We start from the raw sequence: 15,685 nt of genomic DNA, 5'->3' as shown, positions 1-15,685 counted from the left end.
TAAGAAATTCCTTAAGTTCAACACTACTAGATTTGATGGTATATTTTGTCGTAGGTAGGATATCTATTGCAGGTGTAGCCACGCATGCATTGCTAGATTCAAGGGCTACGCATTCGTTTATATCCGAGTCATTCGTCAAGCGACTAGGAATCATACGAGTAGTGATGGATTCAGGGTTTAGAGTATCGATCCCTTTCGGAGATCAGATGTTCACTTCTCAGATAGTGAAGGGATTGGAGCTTCAGTTACAAAAGTATATGATGCACATAGATTTATTAATGCTGCCATTACCAAAGTTCAACATCATCTTGGGGCATGGACTATCTATCTTCTCATGGAGCAGTCATAGATTTTCGACAGAAGTCAGTGTCTGTCAGACCGCCCAGTGGGAAGCAATTTGTTTTTTATGCAGCTAGACATCGGCAGATGTCGCACGTCATTTCCTGCATGTGTGCGAGGAAGCTTATGAGGAGGGGTTGACAGAAGTTTTTTGGCCAGCATCATGTCAGTGTCTCAGCCAGTCGAGCGGAGGCTAGAGGACTTTTATGTGGTCAGAGAGTTCTCCGGTGTTTTCTCTGACGATGTTTCAGGCATTCCACCAGACAGAGAGGTGGAATTCTCTATTGAGCTCATGCTAGGCACAATTCCGATATCTAAAGCACCCTACCGGTTAGCGCCTGCAGAGACGAAGGAGCTCAAAGATCAGATTCAGGATCTCTTGGATGAGGATTTCATTTGTCCTAGTTTTTCTCCTTGTGGCGCACCAGTTCTTTTTGTCAAGAAGAAGGATGACAACATGCGACTGTGCATTGATTAGATATAGCTGAACAGAGTTAAGTCAAGAATAAGTATCCACTGCCGAGGATCGAGGACTTATTTGATCAGCTTCAAGGAGCATCTGTGTTCTTGAAGATAGGCCTTCGATCCGGGTACCACCAGCTGAAAGTCAGGGAGTCTGATGTGCATAAGACAGCTTTCCGGACGCGTTACGGGCACTATGAGTTTATGGTGATGCCCTTCAGCCTGACGAACGCGCCAGCAATTTTCATGGATCTCATGAATCGCGTGTTTCAGCCATACTTGGATCAATTTGTCATAGTTTTAATTGACGATATCCTGATCTACTCGAGGAGCAGAGAGAAGCACAGTCAGCACCTGAAGATAGTAGTGCAGACTCTAGAGGACAAACGACTGTATGGAAAGTTCAGCAAGTGTGAGAGTTGGCTTGACAGAGTGGCATTCATGGGACACATTGTATCTCAGGATGGCATAGAGGTCGACCCCAGTAAGGTAGAGACAGTCAGAGATTGGCCAGTTCCTAAGAGCGTGACATAGATCCGTAGTTTCTTGGGATTGGTAGGCTACTACAAGAAGTTCATTCAGGGCTTCTTCTATATTGTGTTGCCTATGACCGCCCTGACGAAGAAGAATGCTAAGTTTATCTGGGGATCTGAGTGCTAGGAGAGCTTCAATAGATTGAAGCAGGCTTTGACCACTGCATCAGTACTAGCTATGTCATTAGGGCAAGGAGAGTTTGTGGTGTATACGATGCATCGAAGCTTGGTTTTGGCGCGGTTCTGATACAATAGGACGAAGTGATAGCCTACGCGTCCAGGCATATGAGGTCCATGAGAAGAACTATCCAACTCATGACCTCGAGCTAGCAGTAGTGGTATTCGCCCCTGAAGATCTGGAGACATTATCTGTATGGGGAGAAGTGCAGGATATTTACCAACCATAAGAGCCTGAAGTACTTCACGCAGAAGGAGCTGAATATGAGGCAGAGAAGATGTCTTGAGATGGTGAAAGACTACAATTGCGACATTAGCTACCATCTAGGTAAGGTTAATGTGGTTGCAGACGCCTTGAGCAGGAAGCACACAGTGATTGCTCATCTTTCAGTGCAGAGACCGCTACAGGCTGAGATTTAGAGATTTGAGCTTGCAGTTTATGCCAAGGGCGAGGCCCCGAATCTTGCTACTCTGATAATATTGCCGACCTTGAGAGATAGAATTTGAGCATGGCAGACTTCTGACGAATAGTTAAAGAAGTGGAGACAGAGGGACGAGGCTAAGGGCCAGAGACTGTATATAATTGTTGACGGCATAGTCAGATATATGGAACGTCTATGGGTTTCTGACAGTGGTACCCTTCGAGCAAATATCTTGAACGAGGTCCACAACACCACGTACTCCATCCATCTAGGTAGTACGAAGATGTATAAGGATCTACAAACTCTGTATTGGTGGCCAGGCATGAAGCGAGATATTCTGCGTTTCGTCTCCGAGTGTTTGACTTGTCAGCAGGTCAAAGTAGAGCATCAGAGACCTGCAGGGAAGCTGAGACAACTCCCTAATCCCGAGTGGAAATGGGAGAACATTACTATGGATTTTGTGACAGGGCTTCCGAGGACTACTGGAGGATTCAATGTCATCTGGGCGATTGTTGATCGGCTCACTAAATCAGCTCATTTCTTACTGACCAGGAAGACATTCACAATGACTCAGTACGCGTAGAGCTATACATTAGAGAGATAGTCAGACTGCATGGGATTTCAGTGTCCATCGTGTGAGACCGAGATCCGAGTTCATGTCTTAATTTTGGATGAGTCTCCATCAGGCATTGGGTACGAAGATACTGTTCAATACTGATTTTCATCCTCAGACAGAAAGTCAGTCAGAGAGGGTGATTCAGATTCTAGAGGACCTACTCTGAGCATGCATGATCGACTTCCAGAGCAGCTGGGAGTCGAAGTTACCTCTTGTGGAGTTAACATTCAACAACATTTATAAGACATCGATATGTATGACTCCTTACGAGGCACTTTACGGGAGGAAGTATAGGTTGCCAATCTATTGGGATTAGGTAGGGGAGCAAGCAGAGTTGGGTCTAGACATTGTAAGACAGACAGCAGATTTAGTGGCTAGGATTTGGGACAAGATGAAGACTGCACAGAGCCGTCAGAAGAGATATGCTGATCAGAGACGGCGAGATCTTGAGTTTGCAGTAGGGGATTATGTCTTCGTGAAGGTCACACCTATGAAGGGTGTGATGAGGTTCGGGAAGAAGGGCAAGCTCAGCCCTAGATTCATCGGACCATTTGAGATCCTAGAGAAAGTTGGGACACTTGCGTGCATAGTTGCATAACCGCCGAATCTTGCAGGAGTTCATAATGTGTTCCATGTCTCCATGCTGCAGAATTACATATCGAATCCTTCGCATGTGCTTAATTATGAGCCACTTCAGCTGACACTGCACCTATCATTCGAGGAGAAACCCACTCAGATATTGGACAGACAGGAGAAGAGGCTCCGGAACAAGGTGATCCAGATGGTCAAGGTCAAGTGACTGAATCATTCTGAGGAGGAGACCGAGACCGAGATGAGGAGTTTCAACCTGGAGTTATTCTGTACTTTAAAATTTCGTGGACGAAATTTTATTTAATGGGGGAAAGAGTTGTAAGGTCCAGGAATTTAATTCATGTAACCTGAATGCATGCAATACAGAATTTTATTTAAATTATGTGTTTAATTATTTTTATGCATTTTATGCATAATTATGACATGATAGGATTTATTTCATGAAATTTAAAAAGTTCATGCATTAGAGTTTCTAAGTCCATTTCGCGTTCGAACGAGAAACGGAGACCGGGAAATTATCAGAAAAATTATTTTTATTACATAATTAATTTTTATTAATTAACACAAAATGTTTTAAAGGTATTTTTCAAGAATTGGTTTTTGTTGAGTACTTTTACCCGTCAGAGCATATTTTTCAGTGGTACGTAAATTTTATCGAATCGGGAACTTTTTGAGGGTTCGGCTACTATTTTCAAGAACGTACCCAATGAAATATTTTTCGGGATTGTGTTTGGCTTAATTGGCCTACTTTTAAGCTTATTGGGCTTAAAAATATTTTTAAACTTTTAATTGGCAATTTACGGCCCATTATCGATTAGATTACTATTTAATTAACAACTTAAACTCACTTAACCTAAACCTAATCACTCCATCAGCCGACACCCTTCCCTCAGCAAACTTCCTCTCGGATTTCCAGCCTCCCACATCTGAAGGTTCCTCGGCCAAATCTTGTTCTTGAAAAAGAAATTCTTCCGGCACTTGTTCTTCGATCTCCTCACATCTATTACATGAAGCCATGCCCTGTACTGTTATTTTTGCATCACATACGGTGTATATCTGTTGTTATATGTTTCTTTGTATGTGAAAACATCGATAAATCACCTTGCATAGAGATCGAATGATTTTGTTGCCTTTCCTTCATTTTCTTAACAACCACTCACGTTTTCTTGTATGTTGTGCAAGGGGCTGCGGTTATTGATGATTTAGGGACTGAACATGATGACAAGAGGCTGTCTTGAGGAGTAGAATCTTTGTTGGGGCTTTAGGTTGAAGGGACGAGAGAGGGCTGCTGTGTTTCGTGTGGGTTTGAGGGAGATCGTGTGAATGGATCGGAACCAGCGGTGAAGGGGCGATCCAAGGCTTAAACAAGGCCGTTTGGGGTTTGAGTCAAGGCTGAGGATGACTCGAATGCTTTTGGAATCGTCCCTAAATCCGATCGAGCGTGCTTAGGAGAGTTAGTCGCGGGTGGTGGTTCTTGAGGGCGAGTGATCGATCGCGACTTCCATCGTGCATGGAGACGGGTCCGTGGGTCTGGTAGGTCCCTTAGGGTCCGGTCTAGGTCCTAGATGGCTGGGCTTGTGACTGGTGCGAGTCTAGGGGTGCTAGAGTCGGGTGGTGCATGGAGGGTTGGATAAGGGAATAAATGAAAACTGTCCAGCAACTTGTAGGGCCAGTTAGAGATGTTTAGAGGCTTAGTATTGATGGTTTTAGGGTCTTTTAAGTGTTTTTAAGGTGTGGTAAAAGTTGGGAAAAAATTAGTTAAGTTTTGGTTCGATTCGGGTTGAAACCGGGAAAAAATTAGTTAAGACCCGAGAATCCCACTCTAACTCGTATCTCCTCGCCTGGAGCTGGACTCTGGCATCCCAAGCATCGCCTCACCTACCGTCAAGCACATGAAAACAAGAGGTACCGGACATGTCGGTGAGTATAAACCCAGTATGATACAATTAATAATATATGAGAATTAAAATTTACAAATAGTTCATATAAATTCATAAAGATGCAATATAATGCAATGCATTATCAGAAGCTGTGGGCTATCAATAAATCTCAAGATGAAATGAATCATCTGGTCATAGGGTACCCAAGGATAGAGAATCTCCCAGCAATATCCACCTACTCCTCCGCTCGAGGTGGGTTGCCGTGTTCTATAATCCCAAGACTATGGTGCGCCTGTAGAGAGTGTTCAGACCATAACAGCGACCTCCGCATACACTATGCCAACTCAAATATAGCCCCATACGTCCAACAAATCAATATATCAAGGCGACCTCCGCCATATCAAATCTGAATCGACAATTGGCTCAATATTCAATGTAATGATGCAAATCAATAACATCATTTCGATATCATAATAAACTCATCTCAATACAACAATCATCATCAAATCACAAGTAATTCATCGAGCCATAGAATTTTCAATTTAAAATAAAAATGATACTTTTACCTCATATGTTACCGACCGTAACATACCTTACAAATATTACCAAAAGAAGATCGAAATGTGTAGGTGAGAAGTCTTGAACCTCTGAATTCTACTTTAACTCAAGAACTTTGATCATCTATCAAAACAGAGTAGTTTCTGTTCAAAATTCATAATTAATTCAATACTGCTTCGAATCAAGATCCGCAAATTGGATATTCAAGAAAACTCAAATCCCAACAATTGTTTAAAGAAGGAATCCATATCATTTCTTAACTGTAGTATGCCATAAAAACACTCATTGAATCATTTTGTCAAACACGTGGCGTGCTGGCTAAAGAGTTAGCTCCTCTTCCATTCCATTTTTTTTCAAAATATCAATACATACAATACAATCAATCATTATATAACAACTTTACCTCAACACTCAAACCAAACAACCCATTGTTTTCCCTTCAATCACTAACCCAAGGAAATAAGCTTTCTTACCTTGCTTCTAAACTCTTGAGGAGAAGAACTTCTAATCTCCAAGCAAAGATTAAGGCTCAATCAAAGATTAATGTCTTGGAAGAAATTGGATTGAAGGAGAAATGAGGAACCCTAGCTCTAAATCGATGGAGAGAAATGAGGATGAGAAGAAATGATACAAAAATCATTCCCCAATCTAATATATACCATCCAAACCTCAAAACACGTTTTTTTGTACAAGTTCTGGGCGCCATGGCGCGTGATTTGGCGCAGGGGCGCGCATCATACTGCCCAACACCCAAAGTTTCAGCACCGGGCACGCCATCGCGCGGGATCTGGCGCAGGGGCGCGCCATATTCTGCCAAAAACGCATTTTTCACTTCAGAATTTGCGAAAGTGCTCAACAAGAAAGTTGTAGCTCTATGTCTTGGCTTGCATTTCCAATTCACCTCATGTCATTTGGAGGTCTGAGTAAAAAGTTATGCTCAATCTCCCAACATGTGTCATTGTAGGAATGACGATATGCACGACACACTTCGGGGCACTTTTGGCTCGTCTTCCCTAATGATTTGAACAAAACTCAAAACAAGAAAGTTATAGCGTCTTATCTTTCTAATGAAAGTGGCCTCACATCAATTGGGTCAATATACAAAACATTATGCTAAAAACCACAACTACTGCAACATTTTCATACCGTTTCTGCACTTCCATTACCTATTTAGCTCAAATTCAACCTTTGATTCTACCCATCCATTATCTATTCCATTCTATAATATTCATTAATATTCATACCATAACGTAAAGCCATAAACCATCACAACTACTGACACAATTTTATTTTTTTCAAAATTCGGGCATTACAATTCCTCCCCTCTAAAAATAAATTTCGTCCTCAAAATCAATCATCTCTTTCAGGTCTAACATTTAATGATCTAAACTGAAAATAAAACCGAGAATTACTTCATTTGAATAACTCTGGATATTTATGTCTCATTTTATCTTCTAATTCCCAAGTTGCCTCTTTGACACCATGTCTATTCCACGGTACTTTAACCAACAGTATCAATTTATTTCTGAGTTGCTTATCTTTTCTACCTAGAATTTGAATTGGTCTCTCAATGTAGCACAAATTCTGATCTAACTCAACTTCATCAGGTGGAAGTACATGAGAAGGATCTGGATGATATTTCCTCAACATGGGCACATGAAAAACATCATGAACACCTGATAACGCATGAGGAAGAGCTAATCTGTAAGCCAAATCACCAACACGTTCCAAAATCTCATACGGACCTATGAATCTCGGTGATAATTTACCCTTGTTTCCAAATCTAATTGTACCACGAAAAGGAGATATTTTCATAAAAACTCTGTCACCTTTCTCAAAAATCAACGGTCTTCTCCTGATGTTTGCATACTTAGCCTGCCTATCCTGAGCAGCTCGCATACTACTTTGAATCAATTTCACCTTCTTTGTCATATCTCTTATCATATCAGGTCCTACAATTGGTGCTTCAGATAAATTGTCTCCATACAGAGGAGATCGACACTTCCTGCCATATAATGCTTCAAATTGTGACATTCCAATGCTCACTTGATAACTGTTGTTATAAGAAAACTTGACAAGTGGTAACGAATCCTGCCAACCAATACCAAAATCCATCACTACAGCTCTCAGCATATCCTCTAATGTCTGAATAGTACGTTCTGACTGTCCGTCTGTCTGAGGATGATATGTTGTACTCAAATGCAAACGAGTACCAAGGGCCTCTTGTAAACTCAGCCAAAAATGAGAAGAAAATCTAGGATCACGATATGATACAATGGACTTAGGCACACCATGCAATCTCAAAACTTCTCTGATATACAATCTGGCCATCTGATCATGCCTATATGTCATCTGATAAGGAATGGAACACGAAGACTTGGTTAATCTGTCAACGATAACCCAAATTGCATCGCAACCCCTCGACGACCTCGGAAATTTCGTGAAAAAGTCCATGGTGATACGGTCTCACTTCCATTCTGGAACTTTAAGGCTATGCAAAAGACCTCCTGGTCGCTTCCGTTCTGCTTTCACTTGTTGACAATTCAAACAACTGGATACAAATTCTACTATGTCAGATTTCATTCTTTTCCACCAAAATTGTTTCTTCAAATCATTGTACATCTTTTTACTTCCAGGGTGTACACTGAATTTACTGCAATGAGCATCACGCAAAATCTGCCTCCTCAACTCTGAAATATTAGGAACTACAATACGATCATTCACAAACAAAATAATATCATTATTGACCTGAAATTCTGATTGTTCTCCTGATTTGACGAGTTCAACTGATTTTTGAATTTTTTGATCTAACTAGTGGGCCTCTTTAATTTTTATAAACAACTCTGGCTCTACTTGAATCATAAATACTCTTACAGGTTGAGTATTTACCACAAAATCAAACCCAGAACGACAACATTCTTCTACTAGACCAGATACACTGCTAGTGATCAAAGACATATTACATACTTTTCTGCTCAAAGCATCAGCTGCTGCGTTTGAATTTCCTGGATAATATTTTATTTCGCAATCATAATCTTTCAACAAGTCTAACCAACGTCTCTGTCTCATGTTCAGCTCTGCTTGTGAAAAGAGATATTTCAAACTCTTATGATCAGTGAATATATCAAATTTATCCCCATACAAGTAGTGACGCCAAATCTTTAAGGCAAAAACCACTGCTGCTAGTTCCAAGTCATGCACTGGATATCTAGACTCATGTGGCTTCAAATGTCGTGAATCATAGGGAACCACACGGCCATGTTGCATTAATACACAATCCAATCCTTGATGTGAAGCATCAGTGTGCACTGTAAATCCTCCTACACATGATGGAATAGTCAGAACTGGAGCACTAGTCAATCTCTGCTTAAGTTCAACAAAACTAGCTCACATGCTAGTGACCAAATAAATGGTGCATTCTTTTGTGTCAGCTGGGTAATTGGCCTCTCAATCTGTGATAATCCTTCAATAAATCTGCAATAATATCCTGCCAAACCCATAAAACTACGCACCTCACGAACTGATGTCGGTCTAGACCAATTGATGACTGCCTCAACTTTACTCGTATCAACTGATATACCAGCACTTGAAATCACATGTCCAAGGAAAACCACTCTATCCAACCAAAACTCGCATTTGGATAATTTATCATACAACTTTCAGTTCTCAAAATTTGCAAAATAGCTCTCAAGTGCTCGGCATGCTCAAATTCAGATTTTGAATAAATAAGAATATCATCAATGAAGATCACAACAAATTGATCTATAGACCGTTGAAACACACGGTTCATCAAATCCATAAATACCGCAGGTGCATTAGTCAACCCAAAAGGCATAACCAAAAATTCAAAATGCCCATACCTGGTACGAAAAGCAGTCTTAGGCACATCTGCCTCTCTAACTCTTAACTGATGATATCCAGATCTTAAATCAATCTTAGAATATACTGAAGAACCCTGCAACTTGTCAAAGAGATCATCAATCCTTGGCAAAGGATATTTATTCTTTACTGTGGCTTTATTCAACTATCTATAATTGATACAAAGCCTCATAGACCCATCTTTCTTCTTCACGAATAAAACCAGAGCACCCCAAGGTGAAAAAATTGGTCTTATATATCCTTTAGCCAATAGATCCTCAAGTTGTTCCTTTACTTCCTTCAGTTCAATTGGCGCCATCCTATAAAGAGCTCTAGAAATAGGCTGTGTATCTGGCATCAAATCAATGTTGAACTCAATCTCTCGGACTGGAGGAAATCCTGGAATCTCATCTGGAAATACATCTGAAAATTCACTAACAATTGGAATATCTACCAATTTAGGTACTGACCTTGTAATATCAATTGCATAAACCAAGAAACATTCTGCTCCTTTCTGCAACAAACGAGTCATGGACAAGACAGATATCAAAGGAATCTTAGCCCGAGAACCCTTACCATAAAACGTCCAGTGATCTGTCATATTAGGCCTAAACTTAACAATCTTCTGAAAACAATCTACAGTAGCTTTGTATCTTGTCAACATGTCAATACCAACTATGCAGTCAAAATCAGACATCTCCAAGACAATGCAATCAAATTCAATGACATTATTCTCATAACGAAATTCACAACCATTTATCATTTCAGCCGACCTCAACACTTTGCCCAGTGGAGTAGAAATAGATAATGTAGATGATAATGTCATAGAATGCAACGAATGCAATGTGGAAAAGTGCTCAGCTATGAAAGTATGTGATGCTCCAGTATCCATCAAAACATAAGCAGGATTACCAGAGAGAAAACAATTATCTGCAATGACATTATCTGGAGCATTATGTGCCTCATCCTCAGTGAGTGCAAAAACTCGAGCCTGTAGTCTAGGTGACTGTCCTGCCCTGTGGATACCACTCTGTTTATTCTGATTTGACCGATTTGACTGCTGATAGGAATGAACTGTAGGAGTCTGGCGATTCTGATGAGGTGTCTATCTCGTTGATCCCCCACTCTGAGATATATCACTGCCACGATTAGGACACACTCGAGCATAGTGTCCCACCTGGTTACACAAATGGCAAGCTCCCGAAACTCCTCTACACTGATCGGTATAATGTCTACCACCGCACTGACCACAAGTCGGGCCTGAATAACCAGTGGTCTGAACTGAACCAGATTGTCTCGATCCACTAAAACTCGAAAAATTACTTCCATGCCTCTTAAATTGTTTGCCTCTAGCCTTGAACTGCTCTCTTATGTTGCCACTGTTACCGCCAGTATTACCCTGTCTGAACTGCTGTCGGAACTGTGGCTTTTGGGGTCTTTGCGAATATTGAGAACCTCTCTGCCTAATGATTCAAGTTTCAGCTCCCTTGGCTCGATCAAGAGCCTCAGCAAAAGTGTTAGGCCTTCCAGTATTAACCAGGGTATATATATCAGGATTAAGACCATTTATGAAATGATCGGCCTTAGCTTCTTCATCGAATGCTACATGAGTAGCAAATCTCAATAAATTCGAGAACTTAGCAACATAGTCCTCAATATTCAGATTTCCCTGCTTTAAATTTGCAAACTCGGCTCCCTTATCTTTCTGTGTAAGAGGTAGGAAAGAAAAGCTGATAAAATTCAGCTTTAAAAATATCCCGGATAACGATCGTACCTCGACCATCTAAAGCTTTCTTTGTCATGATCGACAAACTCTTAGCAACATATAATAACTGATGAACAACTAATTTTATTCTACGATCATCTGGATACTCAAGAGATTCAAATAACTGATCCATATTCTCCAACCAGTTCTCAAACTCTAATGCATTTTCGGTACCCTTCAACATCGGTGGGTGCAAAGACTGAAATCTGGCTAACAGTATCTCCATCGGAGTCGGAGTTATATCCATCTGAGTATGAATAGAACTGCCTTGATCTTGTGCCACTGGTATGTTCTATCTTGGTCTACCACGACCTCTACCTCGAGTAGCCATGTCTGATATACAATAGATCAAACACAGATAAAATCACAATATCATAATCATCTCAATCTTGTATCAATCATCTCTGGTTCTCGAGACTCAATAATCTCAAAATTCTCGAATAAAGCTCAATAATAGAGTTCTCATTTATGATCATGTATTTCGCATATGGTACAATGATAATGCTAGCAAATATATCTCATGATCAAGCAATTCGAACTGACTCGATCTACTCTGTTCCCAAATATCTTATGCTTTGATACCACTTAATGTGGGGCCACGGGTCCGATATCTAATACTAATAATTATAAATGTAACAAACCAAACAATTTAGTAAAATATATAATATGTGTTTCACAAATCCACATAAACATCTTCAAAATAATTTAAAGGTCTCAAATGTTTAAAATATAAGTTTTAACATGCCAACAAAAACTAGTGAGCCAAAGAAATCCAAACATCATCAAATGCTCCTAAGACCCGAGAATCCCACTCTAACTCGTATCTCCTCGCCTGGAGCTGGACTGGAATCCCAAGCCTCGCCTCACCTACCGTCAAGCACATGAAAACGAGAGGTACCGGACATGCCGGTGAGTATAAACCCAGTATGATACAATCAATAACATATGAGAATTAAAATTTACAAATAGTTCATCTAAATTCATAAAGATGCAATATAATGCAATGCATGATCAGAAGCTGTGGCCTATCAATAAATCTCAAGATCAAGTGAATCATCTGGTCATAGGGGACCCAAGGATAGAGTCTCCCAGCAATATTCACCTACTCCTCCGCTCGAGGTGGGTTGCTGTGTTCTACAATCCCAGGACTATGGTGCGCCTATATAGAGTGTTCAGGCCATAGCAGCGACCTCCGCATACACTATGCCAACTCAACTATAGCCCCATACGTCCAACAAATCAATATATCATGGCGACCTCCGCCATATCAAATCTGAATCGACAATTGGCTCAATATTCAATGTAATGATGCAAATCAATATCTTCATTTCAATATCATAATAAACTCATCTCAATACAACAATCATCATCAAATCACAAGTAATTCATCGAGCCATAGAATTTTCAATTTAAAATAAAAATGATACTTTTACCTCATATGTTACTGACCGTAACATACCTTTCAAATATTACCAAAAGAAGATCGAAATGTGTAGGTGAGAAGTCTTGAACCTCTGAATTCTACTATAACTCAAGAACTTTGATCATCTATCAAAACAGAGTAGTTTCTGTTCAAAATTCATAACTAATTCAATACTGCTTCGAATCAAGATCCGCAAATTGGATATTCAAGAAAACTCAAATCCCAACAATTGTGTAAAGAAGGAATCCATATCATTTCTTAACCGTACTATGCCATAAAAACATTCATTGAATCATTTTGTCAAACACGTGGCATGCGGGCTAAAGAGTTAGCTCCTCTTCAATTCCATTTCTTTTCTAAAATATCAATACATACAATACCATCAATCATTATATTAACAACTTTACCTCAACACTCAAACCAAACAACCCATTGTTTTCCCTTCAATCACTAACCCAAGGAAATAAGCTTTCTTACCTTGCTTCTAAACTCTTGAGGAGAAGAACTTCTAATCTCCAAGCAAAGATTAAGGCTCAATCAAAGATTAATGTCTTGGAAGAAATTGGATTGAAGGAGAAATGAGGAACCCTAGCTCTAAACCGAAGGAGAGAAATGAGGATGAGAAGAAACGATACAAAAATCATTCCCCAATCTAATATATACCATCCAAACCTCAAAACACGTTTTTTTGTACAAGTTCTGGGCGCCATGGCGCGTGATTTGGCGCAGGGGCGCGCATCATACTGCCCAACACCCAAAGTTTCAGCACCGGGCACGCCATCGCGCGGGATCTGGCGCAGGGGCGCGCCATATTCTGCCAAAAACGCATTTTTCACTTCAGAATTTGCGAAAGTGATCAACAAGAAAGTTGTAGCTCTATGTCTTGGCTTGCATCTCCAATTGGCTTCATGTCATTTGGAGGTCTGAATAAAAAGTTAGGCTCAATCTCTCAACATGTGTCACTGTAGGAATGACGATACGCGAGACACACTTCGGGGCGCTTTTGGCTCGTCATCCCTAATGATTTGAACAAAACTCAAAACAGGAAAGTTACAGCCTTATGTCTTTTCTTTCTAATGAAGTGGCCTCACATCAATTGGATCAATATACAAAACATTATGCTAAAAACCACAACTACTCCCACATTTTCATACCATTTCTGCACTTCCATTAGCTATTTAGCTCAAATTCAACCTTTGATTCTACCCATCCATTATCAGTTCCATTCTATAACATTCATTAACATTCATACCATAACTTAAAGCCATAAACCATCACAACTACTGACAAAATTTTATTTTTTTTCAAAATTCGGTCATTACAAGTGCATCATCATAGGATCACCCATTTGTATGAATGGACATCTCCATGCATTCTCTAGCCAATGAAACATGGCGTTTACATCACATATGTTAGTCTCAAGTTCAAACGACCTTTATCTTTCTTTTAGGCGGCTAATTCGACTAGGAACCTATTTAGAATATACAATACACTTCATAATGAGTTTCATGATCTTACGTTGAGAGGTAGATCCATGGTACCTATTGTATATTCAAGGATTTTATTTATGTAGCTTGCATGGGCATACAGATAAATCATAATGTCATAATTGAATAAAATCGTAAAATATTATTAAAATAAAGATTGCTTTACAATAGAGTCAATAAAAAACATGAGCCACAAGTTGAATTGTTGAACACCTACTCTAGCAAAACATGCATTGGGAATTTTATCTGCTAATAATGATATTCACATGAGGGCTTATAGTGAATCTGATTGGGCATCATGTCCCAGGTCTTGCAAGTCTATTTCTGGTTATATTGTCAAGCTTGGTTCTCCCTAAATCTCATGGAAGGCAAAGAAGCAAACATCAGTGTCTCGTTCATTCGCAGAGGTTGAGTATCGGGCAATGGTAGCAGCTTCTTGCTAGATTATTTGGCTTCGGGGACTCCTCACATACAAGGGTTTGGTTTTTAATGAACCAACGTTTTTCTTTTGCAAGAATCGAGCAGCTATCCACATAACCGTGAACCATGTCTACCATGAACAAACAAAGAACATCGAGATTGACCATAACTTCATTTTGGAGAAGATTCAGGATAATCTCATTATCACTTCTTACATCTATACTCATTAGCAACCAGCTGATGTTATAACTAAAGTGTCAAGTTCTGAGTAGCACAATTATTTAATTTCCAAGCTTAGTATATGCTCAACATATTATCATCTTGAGGGGGGGGGGGGGGGGGGGTGTTACACAGTGTTTCAATACTTTGGGCTTCTAAGTTTCTCGATGCTTCCCGCCAGTTGTCATAAATTCCACAAATTTGCTGATTAGATCACATAGTTTGTTATTCTAGCACACAAAGAAGTTAATATTCATGAATATAAATAGGGACATTCTGTAGAAAATAAATATCTTTTCAGTAGGATTTATATATTCATTCCTTTATCAACTGATAATGAAATTCTTCAATTTCTTCATTGTTTCTCGTCGATTCATCAATGGAGATTGTTCAAATATGTTCACAATTTAAGAGTTTCTTTGCTCTTTCTCTGAATCCACCTTTTTATCTTATCCACAAAATGGAAGGGAAATCCTTCATAAGCTGAAATCGATAATAACTTGATGTTTAAAATTATGGTTTCCCTTTTTGCAAGCATGATCTAGGTATTGTATAAAATAAGGAATAAAAAATCGCGCGATTCCGAGAAGATTGTGCCGGTGTTGAGAGGAGAAACTCAGGTTTGGGCTTTAGTAGTTTTAAGTTAAAACTATATCAGATCGTGGACTTTTTCTTGGCTACCATTGATGTGAATTTTCATTGAGATGTGAACAGGGACGTAGCTAGAAAATATTTTGATCTTGGTCTGAATGAATCGATAAACAATATTAAGTAATATAAATCAAATATTTAAAAATTAACTATTAATATTAGAGAGTGATACAAACCAGATATAAACTATTGAAGATGTGCCCTGCGGTTTTTCATTGAGTAGAACTCGTCAAATTTTGAATCAATGTCTATCCCTGCAGTAAACTCTCTTTCAATGTAAACAA

At 39.6% G+C, this 15,685-nt stretch overlaps 1 protein-coding gene across 1 annotated transcript; it reads right to left on the bottom strand.

Annotated features, from left to right (window-relative positions):
• Window positions 1-6,991: 6,991 nt before the first annotated feature.
• LOC140806653 (uncharacterized) lies at window positions 6,992-7,510 on the bottom strand. The gene has a single exon (XM_073163205.1). The coding sequence runs from the start codon at window positions 7,508-7,510 to the stop codon at window positions 6,992-6,994; it is 519 nt and encodes a 172-aa protein (XP_073019306.1).
• Between the last annotated feature and the right edge of the window lie 8,175 nt (window positions 7,511-15,685).

This window comes from Primulina eburnea, chromosome 12 (genome assembly GCF_022965805.1).
Source record: "Primulina eburnea isolate SZY01 chromosome 12, ASM2296580v1, whole genome shotgun sequence".
Taxonomy (NCBI): domain Eukaryota; kingdom Viridiplantae; phylum Streptophyta; class Magnoliopsida; order Lamiales; family Gesneriaceae; genus Primulina; species Primulina eburnea.
This window is presented reverse-complemented; position numbering and strand designations above follow the sequence as displayed.

Excerpts from the sequence above, each read along its gene's own strand:
- LOC140806653 (XM_073163205.1), bottom strand. The coding sequence starts at position 7,510 with ATGACAAAGAAGGTGAAATTGATTCAAAGTAGTATGCGAGCTGCTCAG.